The sequence below is a fragment of the Sceloporus undulatus genome, chromosome 6 (assembly GCF_019175285.1).
Source record: "Sceloporus undulatus isolate JIND9_A2432 ecotype Alabama chromosome 6, SceUnd_v1.1, whole genome shotgun sequence".
Classification (NCBI taxonomy): Eukaryota; Metazoa; Chordata; class Lepidosauria; order Squamata; family Phrynosomatidae; genus Sceloporus; species Sceloporus undulatus.
This window is the reverse complement of record NC_056527.1, coordinates 116,113,947-116,135,555: the sequence shown is the minus strand read 5'-3', so window position 1 is coordinate 116,135,555 and position 21,609 is coordinate 116,113,947. Positions and strand designations below refer to the sequence as shown.

Genomic DNA, 21,609 nt, shown 5'->3' with positions numbered 1-21,609 from the left:
AGGCCCCATAACTACTCAAAGCCTCTTTCCAGGGAGTCACAGCTAGAGGCAACTCCTTTCTCTCCACACAAACCAACTTTGCTTTTTACGAAGCATTGCATTAGAAGGAAATTAATATGATGCAACTATGCTGGTTCTCTCTTGCTTGTTGATTCACCTTCCTTGTTCTTAAAGGTCCTTTCTGTCTTGTCAGCTCCATACCTTGAATTATTGGGCATAAACTTAAACATTTCAGACATGAAAACTGGGACATAAACAGCCAACCAATATCAGAGTGTGGTCCAGATGACAAAAGGTATTAATGAAGAAGAACAGACAAGCTAGGAGAACCTGCAGTAGTTTGCTTTGGCCTGAGCTGACTGGGAAGGGTAAGATTTTGCCACCGCCTCCTCTCCCTGCTGAATTGAGTACAAAAATACATTTGCACTTTGCACTCAGTTTGCAGCAGTTGAATAAGGCTGATGTCTGAGGGGAATGTGGGAAGAGGAGAGCAAAACCGGGCCATTTTTAAAGCAGCAGGAAGAGTGGGATTGCAGAGGATTCATCAGGACTCTCCCTCATGAATTGGAACAGGTGCATGCAGTTGAATTGGGAGAGGCATACAGTTCTCTTGCTCCATCATAACCTTCACAACCTTTCCTTTGAGTGCATATATTCTTATTTTCTATGTGAAGTCGAAGGCTTTCATGGCAGGCATCCATAGTTTTTGGTGGGTTTTTCGGGCTCTGTGCCATATTCTAGAAGAGTTTGTTCCTGATGTTTCACCAGCATCCGTGGCTGGCATCTTCAGAGATGCTGGCGAAACGTCAGGAACAAACTCTTCTAGAACATGGCACACAGCCCGAAAAACCCAAAAAAACAACACTATTTTTATTTTCCTTTATCTGCTCTTTTCTCTTCTTCAAATGCCTTTTTTCCATTTGCCTTTTCACAACCTTCCTTCCTTCCTTCCTTCCTTCCTTCCTTCTTTCCTTCCTTTTCCCTGGCTGACTGCTCTTTCTCTCTCATGGCTTATGCCTGATATTCTACAACTTCTCTTATGCTGCCCCCAGGGTTTATAATATTAAAACAAGTACTATAAAGGCTGTTCTTCTCAAATTGAAAGTGATGCCACTCCTTTTTGGCAGAACTCCAGTGTTCTAGTTTGAAGAGCGGAAGAATACACTTGGAAAGGACAATTGGAAAGAACACTAGGACACTTGTAAAGCTCTTTCTCCAGAGGACCATCATTGTGCTTCTGATGCCCTGGAAGCATTGTGGTTCTTGGTCTGCCTCTCTTTCCAGGGTGGAGCCACTGCTGGAGAAAAGGTGGAGCTCCAAGGCTGAAGGAGGCTGGCATGTTTTATAAATGCCATCCTCTGGGGAGAAGGCTTCTGGTAGAGCTGCAGGGCAGACTGTGGTTTTCTCTTCCATCTCCAGCTCCTTGTTGGACGCTCAACCTCCAGTTGCCATAACTGAGATCCAGCAATATGGCCATCACGTACAACGTCCAGGTGGTGACGGGCAACTTCCTCCGTTCGGGCACTCTCGACTCCATTTTCATCACCTTGGTGGGCACCGAGGGCGAGAGTCCCAAAACTGCACTAGACAACTGGGGTGTGGATTTCTACCCTGGAGCGGTGAGTTGGGAAGGGTGGACTGTCTGGGTCACAATACAACCTGGTAATCATAGAGTATTCCATCTATCTGTCTATCTATCAAAAAACTTCACTGGTACACTGCAACAACCATGACAATACTGGCACAATCTTATGCATCATTCTCTACTCAGAATTAACCCCATTGAATTCAATGGAGCTATTCCCAGGAAAGTATGTTTACGATAGCAACATAAGAATATTTTTTTTCTACGACCGGAGAAAAATAAAGTCTCGTTTTCAAGACAGTCTAGTAGTATCTTCTCATTAAAGAAATGTTCCCGGTTTTTAGAATGGTTCTTCCAGACATGCCTGAAACTGAGATTATTATTCTCTCCCTACTTTCTTTTCCTTGTTAAAACTTAATGGTAAGCATTTAGGAATACTTATTTCTACCCCTGGATAGATCTTCTCCCTCTTCTGTTATATAACCAGGCTGCTTAAAGATGATTTCCAAATAATATTTACACATTGTAGTCTGTATGTGTTGAGGTTTATATAGAAGCCCTTGATACAAAAAGCTGTTTAGAAAGGAACCCTTTGTAGAACATTGTACCAAAATTAACTTGAGACGTCTTCTCACTATACATTTAGATCCTGACCTACTCATTTTCCCTTTCTGTGCCTCTTTCCATTTGAAACATCTGGCAGTGTTACAACTGTATAATGATGCGGGTGGATCAAGAGGCAGATAATATCTCAAGGGTATAAACAATGAAGGTTTTATCATCCCAGAAGATATACAAACATAGGCCCACATTCTACATTGTCTGCCTAGTTACTAATGCACAACTAAGTAATGTCTCCTGGCCTGACCTCTTCTCCCCCAACTTATTTTACCGAGGCAGCAATCTTGCATGAGATGGAGGACTGTTCAGTTGGCAATTGGGGCAAAAAGAGGATGGCATTTCCACCCTCCTCACATCAGTGAGCAAGGCTGGGCCAACCAGAAGCAAGATGCCGGTCACAGCCTTTCTTGCTGGCAAGATGGGAAACATCCTCCTCCTGCCCCCTGATTTCCAGCTGAACATGAAGATTTATATCTCTAGACCAATCTGCCAATGTGGCTCAGGAGAGATCAGTGCCAATCTGCACACCTTTGAATTTGGCTTCCAAGGAGATGGAAAGGTGGATTTTCCAGGGGATGGCATGGTCAGGCATAGTGTGGGACTGCAACCAGTGTTTAATCCTTCCCATCTGTTTCTACACTTCTTCCCCCTCCTCTCTGTTATGCTTTCCTCCCTCAATCCTTCTGGAGCTCCTGATGAGTATTCACCAGGCACCTTCTTGCATCTTGTTTTGTTTGTACAACTAATTCTTGTAGTACCTTTGAGACTAACTGAGTGAAAGACGTTGTAGCAGAAGCTTTTGAGGAATCTGAGGAAGCAGACCATGTCTATGAAAGCTTCTGCTACAATGTCTTTTCGCTCAGTTAGAATCAAAGGTGCTACAAGATGCTTTTGTATACTAATACAGTATTCTGGACGAACACAGCAATGCCCCTGAATTGTGCAACTGAAGTTTTGATTTGTTTTGCTAAAATCCTACAGTTCCTGGCACCAGGTTTCATGCAGATCAAGTTGTGAAATACCCCTGCCTCCCAACCACACTGTCCTTTGTGGCTTCTGTTGCAACTGGAATTTGTGTTTGTGTATTTATTTATTTATAGCATTTCTTCCTCACCTCTGCAGCTGTTTTATGGCTTCAAGTTGAGTTGGACTTATGGTAACCCTGTTTTAGGATTTTATTTGCAAGATTTATTCAGGAGATTTTTGCCACTGCCTTCTGCAAAGGCTGAAAGGCTTAAAAGCCCTTTGTCTTTAAGTGGTTCCTAAAGACCTCTTGATACCTGTCTGTCGATCTAGCTTCACTTGTTAGAGGGGACCAGTGTAGTCTCTCTAGGGCTGTGTCCACAGGGGCCAAATACCACATCTCCCTCCGTCCTCACAGTGACCAGTCCAGATGACACAATTCCTGATTCTGGTGCAAACTGTCCTGAGGACATATGGCCAGTTCAGCACTAAACCCACAATGTACTACCCTTAAAACAGATTTTAAAAACTCTTCCCAGAAATCCAGAGCCCGTCACAGTGACGTTGGGTGGCTCTTCACATATGCATCCTGCTATGCCACCCACCATTGCTGCTGCTGGCACAAATCACTCCCTCTGAGGTTGGATCGATGCTCAATGATGTGTTACTGCATCACTCTACCTTGGCAACCTCTGTATAAATTTGGGAAACAGTCTCAAGGGTCCTGTAGCTGACCCAATACATTAAGCTATTCAAAATTGTCCTGGAGAAACCCTTGGCTACAGGTGATCAATGCTGGGCACTTTGTTTCCAGCCCCAGAGGGAATTATTTTTGCAGCTGCTGGTGGCAGCTAGAGGCAGCATAGTGGGATGCCCACGTGAACAGCTTCCTGATGTTGCTGTGGTGTGTCCAAGCAATGGGAAATTTGGGGCTGCATTGTGGCCAGAATATTCCATGCTGCTCCTTGAATTTTCTGCCCTCCTCCCAAAGATATGGCTGAAGAAGGGGTATCCTAGGACCAGTGGCATCCCTGCCTGGGGTGTCATCTGGTGTGGGGAAGGGGACTTCTGAGAGTGGAGCTTCTGGGGTGGGGTCGAAAGAGTACTGCCCCAACCTTGTTGCCTTGGCACATAGAATGATGCCGTGGCAGCGAGGGGCCCCCGCGTGGGACCTGAAAGTCAACCACCTGCTTCCCACAGGGTGTACAACCCCACTGGGTGGCATCCCCCCTTTGGTGTCACCCAGTGTGGTCCACACCACCATACTCCCCAGTGATGCCAATGCCTAGGACCAGCCACCAAGAAGGCCCTGTTTCTGTGTACCCACCGGCTGTACGCTCAATTAGGGTTGTCAAAGTGAAAACTGGAGCGGGCTCCTGCCCCTTTCATGGTTGTGGAAAAGAGGAAATTTCAGCAGGTGTTGCTTCTCATGCAACCAGCTAACATAACTGCATAACTATTAAAATCAGAGGACCCATCTCCCTGTTCCCAATCTGCATGTAACGTATAAAGTTATTGGCAAGGTTCTTTGACCAGAGCTAAAATATGGCATATCATCTACTCTGTCATTATCTGAGGCTGCCCTGTTGGTTTTTCCATGGCAGGTGAGTGATTACAAAGTCTCTTGTGAGCATGACCTGGGAGAAATTGTGCTCATCCGGCTCCATAAAGTATTCAAACTCGAACTCTTCTCCACAAGCTGGCACTGCAGTTCTCTCACTGTGACGTCCCCAAAAGGAGAGACCTACCGTTTCCCCTGCTACCAGTGGATGGAAGGGCAGCAGAAACTGGAGCTGAGGGAAGGAACTGGTAAGGAGGTTTTCTGGGGGGAGAAAATGGAAAGAAATGCTGATGCTCAGCTTCCCATTAGCCCCCAGCAAAATCATCCAGGGGATATCTTAGCATTTCTTTGTTTTCGCTGGGTGATTGGACAATGCAGACCATTAGCCGGATGATGAAGGCCATTAGCCCCAGACCAGGATCAGGTAGACCAGGTGTAGATCTGGTGGATCTGGACAGAACTCAGCCCCAAAAGTTCTTAATCCAGTCTAAAAGGACCGTCTGTTTTCACTGGATAGGCCTGCATGCCCCTTACTTGTCACCACTGTCACATCCTCTCTAAAGGCTCCCCACTATGGCCTGTGACATTGGGAGCCTCTGGCAATGTGGGTGTAGCTAGGCACCTTACTTCTGCCCTTCAGACGGGACATGATGGCGGTGACAGGTAACGGGTGTGCAGTGGTGGCAGTGACAGATCCATGCAACGGCGGTAATATGCATGTATGTGAACATCCTCCCATTGCCATGCCAGCCCAGGGACTGACCCAAGTGGAAACCATGGGCAGGATACCACAAGGTTGGTCCATGGTATCCTTCCCATTTAGGTCCTTAGAGAAGTCCTGTCCTGTGCTGTTCTCACTGTAGAATTCCAAGATATAGCCATGTTAGTCTGTAGAATCAGTACGTAGAGAGATGTTGTAGCACCTTTGAGACTCACTGAAAGGAAGAAATTGGCAGCATGAGCTTTCCTAGACTTCAGTCTACTTCTTCAGATGCATTTATTAGGGTGGGGGATGGGTCACATCTGGGCAGTTCAGTTTCCTTTGTAAGGCTCCATCTTATATGACCTTAGGGTTGTATCCTATACTCTGGGGAGTGGGCTGCACTTTAGCTCAGGATACCCATTGTCCCGCCATGAAGATCTGGAGTGCTGACACTGGGATCGTCTGGGTAGAATTTGCTGTTCAGGGGCCTGATTCTACCACTTCTTGCAAACAGATCTTGGAGTCCATCCTGGAAAAGATGCTGGATCAGTTTATCCCCCATAAAGGTTACCTTCCAGCAGTGATGCGTGTCCATTTTTGGTACTCTGTGAAGTCTTTGTGGATAGGGCTGGAATTTGAAGCAAATTCCAGCTTGGATCCATTGTAAAGCATATCTGGAATAAAACAAAGAGGCTCCTGAGCATATAAACAACATTCTCTGTGTTTGGTCCTCCAGCAAAAATCCCTGCCATGGACACTCTGCCCTTGCTCAAAGAGTTCCGGATAAAGGAGGTTCAGAACCGGCAGTCAGATTATGAGTAAGTGAACTTGTGAAATGGCATATCGTGCACCAGCTGAAAATACCATCCAACAGCCATCATTCTCTCAGAGCCTGATCTGGTTCACACAGGGAGATGGTGAATGTAGCCCCACTCCAGAATTAAAACAGTTTGACACCATTTTAATTACCATAACTTATCCTATGAAATTCTGGCATTTATAGTTTGGTGAGGTATTCAGGCTGGTCTGTCAGAGAGAGCTGGTGCCTCACCAAACTACAAATTCCAGCATGCTATAGGATAGGGTCATGCAGTAAGGCTGCAACTACACTGCAGAAATAGTCTGATTTGACACCATGTTAACTGCAATTTCTCAATGCTGTGGAATTCTGGGAACTGTAGATCGTTGTGGCACCAGAGCACTGCAAGGCAGAGGGCAGAGTTCAGGTGCCACAGCAAACTACAATTCCCAGAACTGTATTGAGCTAAGGCAGTTAAAGTGCTGTCAACCTGGATTATTTCTGCAGTGCCAGAAGCAGCCTTAAAGTGGTATCAAACTGATTTAATTCTGTAGTGTGGCTACATTCACAGTCTTCCAGATGGCCTAGACCTAAGCCATAGAAGGCTTTATTGGTCATAGCCAGCACCTTGAATTGTGCCCAGAAACAAACTGGTAGCTGGTGAAAGTATTGCAGTAGGAGAGTTGTATGTAACTTGGTCCTTCTAATTGTAGTCCAAATTGTAACCCCAAGATATAGATCAACTCTAGCAGCAACTGCTAGCTTGCAGTCCCTTTGTGGGTGGGTGGGCAATGAACGTATGACCCCCCCCCCCAAAAAAAACCTCAAATTTTCAAAAGCAGATCCATTCGGAAACCCTCCCCTGAGTTGCAGCCTCCTTTTCAGTCTCATTTGCAACAACCTCCCAAGTCCCAAGATGTGTTCTGAATATTTGCTCTATATTTCCGTGGAGGACAGAGCACTGAGATGCTCACTGATTCAAGCAGGTGTCATTTAACTGTTGAATTAAGTGTGATGAAGGTGCCACTCATTACTCATTAATTACTCATTAATCTGCAAACAGGAGTTCCAGTTTCCCAGCCTCTGCACACCTCTGGGTTGGAGAACTCTGTTTCTCTCTCTGATGGGAAAAAGCAAAACCCCCAGAAGTTGGTAGCAATGAGTCCTTTGGGGGACTACAACTCCCAGAATCCCCCTTCCCAGCACAAGATATTTCAGATCTAAAGGATTTTAATTCTCCCCGACTCCGTACAGGTGGAAAGTTTATGCTGAAGGTGTCCCCTACTGTCTGAACGTCTCATCCATGGAGGAGCTGGAAAGTGAGGTCAAGTTTTCTTTCACCAAAGCAGCCCTTTTTGCAGAACGCTCTGCAAGCAAGTGAGTGGCGTAAGAAGGACGGTTATTCGTTTTTTATTTAACAAGTTGAATATTCCATTACGGTTTTTTTAAAGAGTAACCATCACCAACCTAGGAATCTCTGTGTAATAGGAGTGATAAATAGGGAGCCTAAGGTTGTATCCACACTGCAGAAATAATCCAGTTTGACACCACTTTAACTGCCAAGACTCAATGCTATGACATTCTGGGAATTGTAGTTTGGCACCAGAGTTCTCGACAGAGAAGGATAAATAACCCACAAAACTACAAGTCCCAGAATTCCACAGCACTGAGCCATGGCAGTTAAAGTGACATCAACCTGATGAAACCGATTATCTGGACCCATTTCAAACTGGCTTCAGAGCGGGATATGGAGCTGAGACTGCCATGGTCGCCTTAGTCGATGATCTCCATCTGGGCATTGACAGGGGACAGGGGAAGTGTGGCCTTGTTGGTGCTCTTGTTGGTGCTATTGGACATCTCAGCGGCTTTTGATACCATTGACCATGGTATCCTTCTGGAACGCCTGAGGGGAGTTGGGTATCGGGGGCACTGCGCTCCAGTGGTTCCGTTCCTACCTCTCGGGCAGATTCCAGATGGTGCAGTTGGGGGACACTTGCTCCTCTAAGAGGGAACTGACATCTGGTGTCCTTCAGGGAGCTATTTTGTCCCCCACTTTGTTTAACATTTACTTGAAACCGCTGGGAGAGATCATCCGGAGACACGGGGCGCGGTGTTATCAGTATGCTAATGACACCCAAATATGCTTCTCTGTCTCTCCGACTGATGCAGTGACTAAGGATGGAGTCTCTCTTCTGAATGCCAGCCTGGAGTCGGTAATGGGCTGGATGAGGGAAAACAAACTCAGTCTGAATCCAGAGAAAATGGAAATACTGGTGATAGGTTCCCCAGGCCCAGGGAAGGAAATTTATCCACCTGTCCTGAATGGGGTCACACTTCCCCTGAAGGATGAAGTCGGAGTTTAGGAGTACTTCTGGACTCGTCCCTGCAGTCGACATCTCAAGTAAATGCGACGGTCAGAGGTGCTTGCTATCAACTTTGGTTGATACGCCAACTGCGACCCTTCCTGGGCCAAAGGGACCTTGAAAGTGTGGTACATGCTCTGGTTACCTCTCGCTTAGATTTCTGTAATGCGCTCTACATGGGGCTACCCTTGTACCAAGCCCGGAAGCTTCAGTTCATACAAAACATGGCAGCCAGATTGGTCACCGGTGCATCTAGGTTTGACCATATAACACCTATTTTGAAAGATCTTCACTGGCTGCCCATTCGCTTCTGAGCGCAATACAAGGTGTTGTTATTACCTATAAAGCCCTACAAGGCTTGGGCCCGAGTTACTTGAGGGACTGCATCTCCCCATATAATCTGCCCCGCACATTTAGAACATCCGGGAAGAACCTGTTGGAAACTCCATCTTCCAAATACGTCTCCACATCCCAGATGGCCTTTTCAATTGCAGCCCTGCGGATCTGGAATAGTCTTCCCAATGAGCTCCGTCTTATGACCCCCCTGGAAACATTCAAAAAGAGTCTTAAAACCTTTCTGTTTTGTCAAGCCTTCCCCCCTGAAGAATGAAGTTTTGTATTTTGATGCCATGGACTCTCTGCCTTACCCTGGATATGCATGCTGAATGACTGTGAATAGAGTTTCTGTACTATTGAAATTTATCTATATTTTTATGAGATTGTTTGTACTGGTTTTTAATAGTCTGTAACCCTGCCTCGATCCAATGGGAGAGGCGGGAAAACATAAATAAAATTTTTTATCATCATCATCATCTCTAGGCTTTCCAACAGTTTTGTCCTTTTCTACCACTCTTAGGAAGATAGAGCTGAAGCTGAAAGGTTATTCTGATAGCCAAGAATCCTGGGAGAACCTGGAGGACATCAAGAATGTTTTCTGGTTCAACAAATCAGAGATGTCAGGTAAGACGGAAGCCCTGCTAAAATCCAGAGTTGGAGAGTTTACTGTTTGGGGGGACAACTTGCAGAATCTCTCAGTCAGCAAATTCAGCCAGCTCTTCTTCTTCCTCCTCTTCTCCTTCTTTGTAATAATTTCAAACAATTTAAAATAGACGGACAAAGCATCATAATGCACTTGCCATATATGACATGAGGCAACCCATTGCAAATGGGACCCAAAATTCCTGAATGCAATTTACACTAGTGTAAACTATCCCATGCTTCCTCTTAAATCCCAGATATAATGATATTGAATGTGATCTTGAATTGCTGGGACAAAGAGACCTAAATCTTTTGTTAGTCCCAGCTATAACAGAGCCATCCAGTCAGCAGGATTTACTCAGAAGTCAACTTATTATTGAATGGGTCTACTCTAGTTGGGATTCACCAACTAACCCGGTCCCAATTAAGCCTCTGCCATCCTGCTTTTAAAGCTGCTTTTAAAATGTCCCATTTTCTCTTTACTTCTCTCACTTTCCCCCTTTGTCCTCAGCTTACTTGGTTTGCTTCAAACTGAGTTCAAATAGCACAAGTAATTTGTACTTGGTTAACTCCCTATTTAATCCCTTGTTGCAAATGGATCCTGCCCAACTGAATCCTTTTATTGGTGTTCCCCATTCCAGAATTCATCACAGAACACTGGGAAGAAGATGTGTTCTTTGGGTGCCAGTTCTTGAATGGATTGAACCCAAGACTGATCCGGAAATGTACTGAAATCCCACCGAATTTCCCTGTGACGCAGGAGATGGTGGCCAAGTCCCTTGGGAATGGCACCACGTTGCAGGAAGAGCTGAAGGTATGAAAGGAAGCAGGCGCTCAGTCTTTTAGGGCCCCATTTTGAGAAGAAACCAGAACGTGAGAAAGTTACTTTTGGAATATTATTTCTCCTGGCATTCTGCCAGTGTCCATGCCATGCTTGCAAATTGCCCAGTTTGTCTGGGACAATTGCAGTTAATCCTCTGCTGTCCCACTTTTTCAGTGACTTTTAAAATGTCACGGTTCTTCTCTCCTCTTCCTACGTTACCCTTTTGTTCTCAGCTTGCTTCAGTGGCTGCAAACTGAGTTCACAGGGCAAAGGAAGTTTGCGCTCCATTAACTGAACAGGCGGAAGGGGAGAGGAAAGGGCCGAATCTTGCCCTTCCCAGTAGGCGTGAGCAAAAGCAAACTGCTGCAGCAACTCCGAATTCATTTCTTCTTCCTCATTCATAACTATGAAGCTGCTTGGCCTCCACATGTTCTGGACTGCATCCACACAACGGAAATAATTTGGTTTGGCACTATGTAGAAAGATCGTTCTGCACCTTTTGAGATGAAGAGACTGTGCAGACCGGTCATTAAGGCCAGCCTCGGGGCAGAATTGGGGTGTGGTGTCCATACGATGCATACCCTGACTCCCCCCCCCCATGGCAATGTAATGCTGCACACCGCTCCACACGGCATGCAGCATCACACACTCCTCTGGTGCTGTATTTACATGATGCAGCCCCAAAGGAGCACCTTAAAGCCACGACGGCACAGCTATCACACCTTTTCCAGGGCGCAAAAAGGACCCATTTTCTTCTGGCTCCTTTTGCGCTCTGGAAAGACCAGATCAGAGCCGCGGCGTCCAGTTGCCACTGCCCTGATCCGGCGCAGTGGGAGGTGACTGCAGGCCGCCCCTTAGGGGCAGTCTGCACAACCTCTAACTGGAAGAAAGAAGTTGGCAGCATGAGCTTTTGTAAACTGAAGTCTACTTCCTCAAATGCATTTGGTTTGACACTACTTTAACTGCCATGGTGCAATGCTGGGGAATTCTGGGACATGTAGTTTGTTGCGGCATCAGAGTACAGCTGGTGTCAAACTGGGTCCTTTCTGCCATGCAGATGCAGCCCTAGTTTTCATCTGGGAAATGTTGGAGGATATGCCATACTGACTGTGGGATTCTGGAAGCATTAGTCTTAAAAAAGCAAAATTTCAAGCCCTAGAAATCGCTTCAGGTAAGGGATGGTGGACATTAGTGTGACTCACTCCTGTCAAACCCTTGGCTTCCCTCTTGGTTCAGATTGTCCATCTTTCTTCTCCACTACAGAAGGGCAATATTTTCATTGCTGACTACCGCGTCTTGGAAGGCGTTCCTGCAGGGGTGAATAATGGAAGCCAACAGTACCTGACTGCTCCCTTGTGCCTGCTGCATGTCACTGCGCAGAAGCATCTCATGCCCCTGGCGATCCAGGTAAAAAGGTTTTCTGGGTAGGGGACCTTGGGAACTAGGAAGGCACAAGGTCTGGACAGAGATCTGCAGTCTTCTGGGTCCCACCAGTGGCAACAATCTACTGTGGCCCTTCATTTGTGAGATGCCCCACTTGCAGGCCCTATTGGTGCTGGAGCTAGGCTGCTTCCACACTGCAGATATAATCTGGTTTGGCACCATTTTAACTACCATGGCTCCACGCTCTGGAATTCTGAGAATGGTAGTTTGTTGTGGGAACTACTCACAACTACCATTCCCAGAATTCCAGAGCACAGAGTCAAGGTAGTTAAAGTGGTGCCAAACTAGACTATTTCTGCAATGCAAATGCAGCCCTAGTTTCGTTCCAAAGCCAAGTTAAGATCTGGCTTTTTATTAAAGCTTTGAATGCCTCATTGATTCTGGCCAGATCTGTAGGCAAAGAAGTTTTTAAAGTGTTTTAACTTTTTCAAATCTTTCCATTGTGTAATATGCTTAAATTATTATTTTTTAAACTTTTAAATTGCTTAAACTGTTTTCATCACGAGTGGCCCAGAGATCTTATGATCTAGCACAGGATGCAAACAGGCTAATAAAGAAAGAATTATATATATAGCCCATGTGGCTTGCAAAGCGGCTTTGTACTGCAATCTGGGCAGTCTCTTCTAGCAAAAGGACAAGAGTTGCTATTTTCCCCTGTAAAAATGTACTTTTAAAAAAGTAGTTAGTTTCAGCTATTGTTCCAAGCCCCATGGCTGCTTGCCATTATAGTTACAGTCTTTAAAATACATTTCTATTTAATGCTACAACTCCGAAGAATTTCTCTGTTGGGAAACTTTGATCCAAAAAGTTACTTTTTTCAAATCTTAGAACCCTTGCAACACAAAAGGAGGAAGGCACTGGGAGAGCCCACTCCCGTCTTTCTCTTACTTTTTTTCAAAGATATCTTGTAATGTTTCCAAATTAACTAAGTTAGTTACTGTTAGTTACTTTAAAAACAGCAATGACAACCTGATTCCACTCCGCAACAACGCAAGCAACACAAAGCACAGCACAAGCCAGAAGCTGATTCATGGGATAGTTTGTTTTCCTGCCATTTAGAGAAATTAGAACTCCATAGCTAGGAAAACAACTAGAAAGTTATGTCACAGTGTAAAATCAGTTAGTTCTAGCTGAGTTGTATAAATATGCTTCCCCTGTTTTATTTCTGCCTGTCACAGATTTGCTAAAGAAACACTAACTTTTGTCATTTAAAAAGGCAACACAGTTACCAAATGGACAAAGAGCTTGCATTAAGAAATATTTTATTTGCATCAATCAATACTTTATCCAGAGATTCGTGAAGCTGACTTTGGACTACAGAGCCCAGAATCCCTCAGACATCATTGCCACTGATTTATTACACTGGCCAGGGGGATTCTGGGAATGTTTCCAAACTCTAGTTGTGTCTTGGTTCATTCCAGACTTTGCCTCCTTTCCTGTTTTAGCATTGCAAGCGGCCAAGGCCCCACGTAACGCTGTCTCCTTTGTGTAGCTCACCCAGACCCCGGGCCCAGAGTCGCCCATCTTCCTGCCAAGCGACTCCAAATGGGACTGGATCCTGGCAAAGACCTGGGTGCGAAATTCCGACTTCCATGTTCATCAGGCAATCACCCACCTGCTCCGGACACACCTCTTGGCGGAGGTCTTCACCCTGGCCACGATCCGCCAGCTGCCCATGTGCCACCCGCTCTACAAGGTGAAGTGGAAGCTTTAAAACTTTGAATGCTAGAATCTACTTCCTGGTCACTTCTGGGTCCCTTTCAGTTTGGGGAAAAAGCTACTCCAGGGCCTGAAATGATTAAGAGAGATTGAAAAACCAAGTCAAAGCTGCAAATGCAGGGGCCAACTGCACCACTCTCCAAGTGTCCCAATGAATTCTCTGCCACCCTCCTAAGCTGCTTTTAAAATGTCCCAGTTTCTTTTTCTTCCTCCCACCTTCCCTCTTTGTCCTCAGCTTACTTCACTTGCTGCAAACTGAGTTCAAGCGCAAAAGTAGTTGGCACTCGCTTGACTCAGTAGGCTGGACTAGATGAAACCACGGGGTTTAAATGCCGTCTTGTTTCTCGCCTTTTCTTTCCCCAGCTCCTGATTCCTCACACGCGCTACACCCTTCACATCAACACCGTGGCACGTGACAGCCTCATTTCTGAAGGAGGGGTCTTCGACAAGGTAAATGGATCTGGATTTTCACCTCCATTGTGCCTGTCCGCACTTCCGAATTTTAACACTTGGATAGCATTTTAGCTGTCATGGCACCATCCTATGGGATAAGCAGTTTTGTGAGATACCAGGATTCAGTGCTGGAGAACTCTAATGCTGTGGTTTTCAGAGAAGCGCACAGGCTTCGATTTACAATCTCAAGTTTGTGATGGGGCCATGACCACCAAAATGCTATCAAGCCACTAAATTTGCATAGTGCAGATATGCCAAGAGTGGTGTAGCTGGGTGACCAAAGGTGCCTCTACACAGCACATTTTGCAGCTACTTGAATAGCCATGGTTTCATCCTGTGGTATCTTGGGATCTGTAGTTTTTAGTAGGAGCATCCCTGACCTCCAGCTCTGATCTTCCCTTTTTCCTATTCCTTGCCTTGTTCTAGTCAACCGGCGTTGGTTACCAGGGCTTGGTGAAAGTATTGCAGAAAGGTACCCAAGCCTTGACCTACTCTTCCCTCTGCCTGCCGGAAGATCTGGAAGCTCGCGGAGTATCCTCATTGCCCAAGTATTACTACAAGGAGGACGGCCTGAAGATCTGGGCAGCCGTGGAGAGGTCAGGCGAGGGCAGTGGGGTGGAGATGATGATATCATTATCGTTATCATCATCATTATTATTAAATGTATTTGTATATTGCTTCTCTTCCAAAATTGGGACTCAAAGAGTTCAGTTGGACAGTATCATCCAAAATTCACAAAACAAGGCTACCTTTAATGGGTCAACCAAAATGCACATTATACATTGAGGATGGCCTTGGCCCAATAACGGTATCCCCACTATTTTGTGGGTTTTGGATGATATTGTACTTTGGCCAACCCAGCTACCCCTGGATCAGTGTCCAATTGTGTTGGATTTCAGGAATGCTGGATGGATATGGAATCATTTTGCTGAAGCTGACTTTGGGCCCTGGAAAAATCTAACAGAGCTTGGGGGAATGAAGTTTAGGTCGTTTTGTCATGGTCATGTTGGCTGGGGGACACTGGGATTTGTGGTCCAAAACCCCCCCCCTTTCCCAGGCTATCCATCTGTATGCCTCAAAGGTACAGGTTAGGTTGCTTTGGCCTAGGCATGCTGGCTAGGGGATACTGGGACTTGTAGTCCAAAAAAGGGAACTCAAGCTCTGGTTCTGATCCCCATATTGCTCCTGGAAGCATAGATGAGGTTTGTGCATTTAAAAGCGTGGACCAACTGACCTTTCCTGGTATCCTGACTAGGTTTGCAACCAAGTGATGCTGGTGGACTCTACTCTGATGGTCCTCTTCTTTGGCTCTTCTTTTTAGGTTTGTCTCTGGCATTGTCGACTTGTATTATAAAAACGATCGCTCTGTACAGGAAGATTCTGAACTGAAGAAGTGGATAGAGGAGGTCTATGAGAAAGGCTTTCTGGCGCAAGAGTCTTCCGGTACGATTGAGTCAACTACTTGGCTGCCATATCCTAATCTAATGAGAACAGTGTGGGTGAAGCAGTTGCAATCCGTTATATAAGCAACCACACTGTTGTTGTTGTTGTTGTTGTTGTTATACATCCCAACTTCCTCCCAAAATCAGGACTCAAGCACCTTGCAATTTTATAACAAAGAACACAGATAAATATATATATATATATATATATATATCCCAAAACCTTGATTTTGCCCTTTTATATAAGGGACACCATTTTATTGTGCCATTGTTTATAATGGAACTTGAGCATCCACAGATTTTGGTATCCAAGGGAGGTCCTGGAAACAAACTCCAGCGGATACTAAGGGCCCACTGTATTTAAAAAGACAAAATGCAGTTAAAAAGTGAAGTGAAGTGAAGAAAGTGAAGGAAAACAGTTCAGTTTAAAACAATACAGCACCCTCAGCTAGCTCTTTCAAAAAAGATCTGTTTTAAAAGCCTGTACATCTGTGTGGTGCAGTGGTTTGAGCATTGGACTAGGACTCTGGAGAATAGGGTTCGCATCCCTGTTTGGCCATGCAAAAACCCACTGGGTGACCATGGGCAAGTTACACTCTCTCAGCCTCAGAGGATGGCAAGGGCAAACCTCCTTTGAAGAAACTTGCCTAGAAAACCTCATGATAGGATTGTCATAAGTTGGAAATGACTTGAAGGCCTGCAATAACAACAACAATACTGTAGAATAAAAAGGGTTTTGCTTGCCAGTGGAAGGATGGCAGGGAGAGGGCATTGTGGGCTCCTTGCAAAGGGATTACAGTGGTCCCTCTTGCTGGGGTTAGCGTTGAAGAACCCCCATGAATGTGTAAAAGCCACAAATTAAAAAAACAAAACACATCACAATATTTTTACCTAAGATCTCTCTAGGAATCTCCTGTTCTTCTAGTGCAACTCCATGGTCAACATCTGCAAGAATTTGACCATAGAGTCATGCTGGAGTGCCTACCAATGACTAGATAAGTGTTTTCTCTAAGAACGTCTAGGTTTTCCAGCACAACTCTATGGTCAACCTCTGGCAGAGTTGTGCTGGAGTAAACATGTTCATCAAATCTGCAAAAGTCAAAGCCATAAATGTGGAGGGCTGACTGCTGATTCTTCTTTTTTTTAAAGCCAGTTGCTGGAAATATGATAAATTCAAGGGATATTGAATACCGAAATATATGAAAAACCCAGTGTGTGTGCCCAGTTTCTTCATCCTTGTGATACTTTATAGAGGACTCACAGCTTAGTGTCTGTTGTGAATTTATATCTTCTTGCTCTTTTCCCAGGCATCCCTTCCTCATTCACTTCGGTGGCAGAGCTCAAAAAGTTCCTGACGATGGTGATTTACACCTGTTCAGCCCAGCATTCAGCAGTCAACAGTGGGCAGGTAGGAGAAAGAACAGCCTTGTTGCAAAGATCTCTGAATGCATGGCATGGTCCAAACCTGTGTTGGATTGCAAGATTTGTAACTGTCATGATGTTCCCCAAAAGATTCTGGGATTTGGAGTACAGTCAGGATGCTGACAAGTTTCTGGAAAAGATCTCTAGACTGGAGACAAGTCTTTCTGTTTTTGGAATGCCGTTCCCAGAATCCCCCAGCTGGCATGGCCATGGCCAGTGAGAATGCTGGCTGGGGGATTTGGGGAGTTGTAGGCCAGAAAAGTAACTTTTCCAGGCTCTCTGACAGACATGATCCCCACCTCAGTTACAGAGTCAGCTTTGCAGAGCACCAGAAATAAGAGTTCAAACCAATTTAAGTTTATGATGTAAAAGGATCATAATAAAGGGCTGATTAACTGAAGCTGGTCAGAGGAGGGCATTTTTCTGTTTCTGGGATGCACTGGGAATTGCATGGATGTCCAAGAAACATACCCATGACATATAAATGTTGGTACTAAAAGGCTATCAGTATAAAAAAACCTTCATCTGCCAAGGGAAGGACAGCAACAGGGGCATTCTAGCTTCCCTAAGAAGGGAGTTGCAATGCCAGGGGGCTGTGACAGAGAAGACTTTGTCTCCTCTGCCCCCACCAACCCGTAATGGTACATTGTGTTCTTAATATTTCAATTTTTCTTTTACAAAACCTCAGTTTGATTTTGGTGCCTGGATGCCCAACTTCCCATCCTCGATGAGGAAGCCCCCTCCTACCACCAAAGGCTCAGCGAACTTGCAGAACTACAAAGACACCATCCCACAGATCAACACCACGTGTAAAATTCTGAGCACCTTGTGGTTACTCAGTGCCTATCCGGGAGACATGGTGAGTGCTCAGATAGTGTCCACGGCTACTTGAATTGGGGGCATGTGTCTGCAACATACAAAAATCCACTTCCTCATGGCACACAATGTTGTGAGATGAGTGCCAAGACTGCGGGGAATCACAAGAGTTGTAGGCAAGGTTCCCATACCCCAAGGAAGGAACCAGTCTTATCCAAAGACTGGAGAAGAGGGAGACAGCCATGAGCCTTAGGAACACTAATACTCTAGGGATACTCCAGGTCTTCTAGTGCAATTCTATGGTCAACCTTTGCCAGATGTTGATCATAGAATCATGCTTGAGGACCTACAAATGCCCAGAGAGAGCTGGGGGTAATCACGAGTTGTAGGCAAGGTTCCCAGAACCCAAGGAAGGAACCTGGTAAGCTGGCACTTTTTCTGTGGTCCTCAGGGTGAAGGGGGAGGAAATTCAAGCTGCCTTGAAAAGGGTACACACACACACACATATTTATTCTTCATTTGTCAGACTTGATCTTTTTTATTTGAATGGCATACTCTGTGCAACTCTGGTTGATGCGAGGTCTCAGGTTTTGACCCCAAAAAAGCAGGGTCTGAGGTTGTCCTGACCTGATAACCTTAGTTGTAGCCAATTTCTAGAAAATGTTACTTCTTGCACCGATGCAGTAGCCTGATTTCTACCGACTTTGTCAGTGGTTCCATTGCCTCAATGTGCTAAATCTACATAGGGGTTCATAGGAGCGTTTCTGGACCTCATGGAAGCTCTCCAATGTGCTGCATCTGTTCCCCAAACACTTCCAGCACCTTGGAGAGCTCCCAGATAACACTTGTGGAACCCACTGAGTGTGTGTCTCTGTGTGTGGTGACTTCCGGATGTAGATGTAAAGGAAGTCACAAGAGTAAGAAGTTTGAGAAATGCTGTCCTAGGCTATGTCCCTTTGGCTGTAAAGAACAACAGTTTATGTCAAATATCATGGGGCTTGTTCAGCCCTGCACAGGATCTCACTTTTACTCATCTCCCAAAAAAGTGCAGCCACTGATATAACTGTTTACACCCACATAAAGCCACACAGGAGCCTGGCCTCAAACAGTGCAATGAATAACAGCAACAAATTACTTTTCAAATGCCATAACAAATAGCATTACAATGGGCCCTTGGTGAATCCGCTGGGATTTGGTTCCAGGACCACCCATAGATAGCAAAATCAATGGATGCTCAAGTCTCATTAAATATAATGGAGTAGCAAATTGCTGTCCCTTATATAAAATGGAAAAATCAAGCTTTGCTTTTTAAAAAAAATTGGGAAGAGGAATATTTTCAAGCCATGGCTGGTTAAATCTGTGGATGGAGAATCCATGAATAATGAAAGTGAACTGTACTTCTTTAAAAAAAAAAAAAGGTTGTTATCCAAAGTTGGGGGGTAGCTGTGTTGTTTCAGTTTGCTCAAATTACTCCATCATGTTCCCCCCCTTCTCTTCTCTTCTCTTCTCTTCTCTTCTCTTCTCTTCTCTTCCCTTTCCTTCCCTTTTCTTTCTTTTCCTCTCTCCTTTTCTTTCTTTTCCAAAATGACAGATCCCTCTGGGCAAGTACCCAGATGAGCATTTTACTGAAGCCGCACCCCAAAGGCACATTAGTGCTTTCCAAGAGGACCTGAAGAAGATTTCCAATGAAATTGAGAAGAGGAATGAGTCTCTGGCCAAAATGGGGGGTCCCCTCCCTCTCAGCTACGAGTATTTGTACCCCCCAAGTTTCGAGAACAGCGTCTCTATCTAAGCGACAGAATGGAAACCTCCTTCAGCAGCTGTTTCTCCAGACTCTCTGTTTCTGTATCTTATTTACGTGTTTTCTTTTGTGTATGTTTAAGCAGCATGATGTGCCTGGAGAAGGTAGATATCAGAATCAGGCTGTTGGGTGAAGCGTTTTCCTTACTGGTGGGTCGGTGCCATCCAAGATTTGACTCTGGTTAACATAGGATGTCTATTGTGTCAGATGGAATGAATATTAAATATATATATATATTTGAATGACAGATTAGTCACCAAGAATCCACCAAGCTACATCCAGATGTTGTTGGACTGCAGCTCCCAGCATCCCTCATCATTGGCTATGCTGGTGATACTTGCTTGCCAAGAAACATCTGGGGGTTTGTATGGGACTCACCTCTACTCTAACCACTACACCACAGTGACTCTTTTATTGTAATGTCATACTTGTCCTTTGGTCCCAGGGGGAAAAAGGGACAGCCTCTGGGTCCCATTAGGGGCCCAGTGTGTGGCCTTCAAAGCCCCACAGCAGATGCCAAAGCTCCCAGACCCCCACTTAAAAAAAAATATCCTGGGAAATTTTCCATCATCAAATATCCAGAAACAGATCAAAGACGTTGCAAAACATAGTGGATTTGCTCTCGGACTTGCCAAATGCTTGGGCTCTCCCCAAATATGAGGAAATAATGCCCCCAATGGCATAAAATGAAAGCAAAAGTGATGTGACCCCATTTCCAGAATGTCTGGTATGGCTCACAGTGGGAGAAAGGAACCCAGTCCCTTCTTAGGGTTACTCTGCACATAAGTGTATTATGCAAATTGCTGCCAATTTTCACACATTTGCACTAATTGTCCACTTTTCTGCACAAATGTGCATCTATTCACCCCCGCACTCTGCAGAAAGCCCGAATTCTCCCGAATCATGTGTGGCAGGATCACATTCTATTCAAATAGTATGAGGGGTATTTTGAATGTGTAGACAAGACCTTAGTTTCCAGCCTCTTCCTTGAGAGTCTCACATTTTTTGGAAAGGTGAGCCCTGGGTTCAATTCCCCATTCAGGTAATGGCTGCCTAGTGTCTACCAACTACGATGTCTTTCTGTAATGGGCAAAGTGGTGCTAAAGGCCATTCAGTCACTACAGCAGTTGGTGTTTTCCGTGCATGAGTAACATTTGAAGGCGTTACCAGGGCATGCACTGTGGTAGGTGATTGGAACCAGTGGCATGGATGCCATATGGAGGGAGCATCTGTACTCCTACATTGTTTGCCTCTTTCTAGAATTACAGTTGTCTTTCTTGGTTGACATATGCGCATTGAATTCTCTTTGCAAGATTCCCATCTCAATGTGCTGCCACGATGCACCTTAGCGGGTTTTCAATAATCTGCCTTACAGTAACCAAAACTCATAAAGCTTGCATTCTTCCAAGGTTTACTATCATTGACATACCCTCCAACATTTCGCAGATGAAAACTGGGGGACACATACTGGCTCAAAAGGGTGCATTTGACCAGGAAACTAGAGGCCTAAAGTTATTAAGGAGGAACATGCACCAAACTACCATTTTAAGCAGAGAAACCCTGTAATTTAAGTACTGAAATTTGGAAAAGTAAGACTCTTTCCTCTCTGCTGAATTAATTGAGTACAAGTCCTTGTGCGCTTTGAATGGAGTTTGCAGCAACTGAAGGACATTGAGGCCAGTGGGGGAAAGTGGTAGGAAGGGAGAGAAACGGACATTTTAAAACTGGCTGAGAAAGTAGGACTATCCCTTCCAAATTGGGACAGTTGGAGGGTATGCACTGATTCCTTTCTTTACTCTAGGAAGCAAATAGGCACACATCTCTATATACAGATCAGAGGTTAAGATTTGCAATCACTCTGCAAACTGCTTGGCTTGAATGCTTACAAAACATCTGATGAAGTGGGCAGGAGTGCTCAAAAGCTTATGGAAAATAAAACTTTTTGGTCTTTTGAGATAACACCTGAGTCTGTTATTTTTAACCAACAACCAGTATGTGTTCTGTTACTATACCTGGAATGTGGGGGAGTTATCCAAGGGAGAGCTTGCATCTAACAAAACAGCTCACATTTTGAACTGGGACATGCTTTAGGCTAACTGCTCTGTATGGGGCTTTTT

At 45.0% G+C, this 21,609-nt stretch overlaps 1 protein-coding gene across 1 annotated transcript; it reads left to right on the top strand.

Annotated features, from left to right (window-relative positions):
- Positions 1-1,381: 1,381 nt before the first annotated feature.
- LOC121935423 (hydroperoxide isomerase ALOXE3-like) lies at positions 1,382-21,447 on the top strand. The gene is made up of 14 exons (XM_042476924.1): positions 1,382-1,619; positions 4,774-4,978; positions 6,170-6,251; positions 7,487-7,609; positions 9,452-9,555; positions 10,215-10,387; positions 11,660-11,803; positions 13,332-13,535; positions 13,922-14,008; positions 14,438-14,607; positions 15,333-15,454; positions 16,761-16,861; positions 17,564-17,734; positions 19,283-21,447. The coding sequence occupies exons 1-14, from the start codon at positions 1,470-1,472 to the stop codon at positions 19,481-19,483; spliced, it is 2,037 nt and encodes a 678-aa protein (XP_042332858.1). The 5' UTR covers positions 1,382-1,469; the 3' UTR covers positions 19,484-21,447.
- The last annotated feature ends 162 nt before the right edge of the window (positions 21,448-21,609 follow it).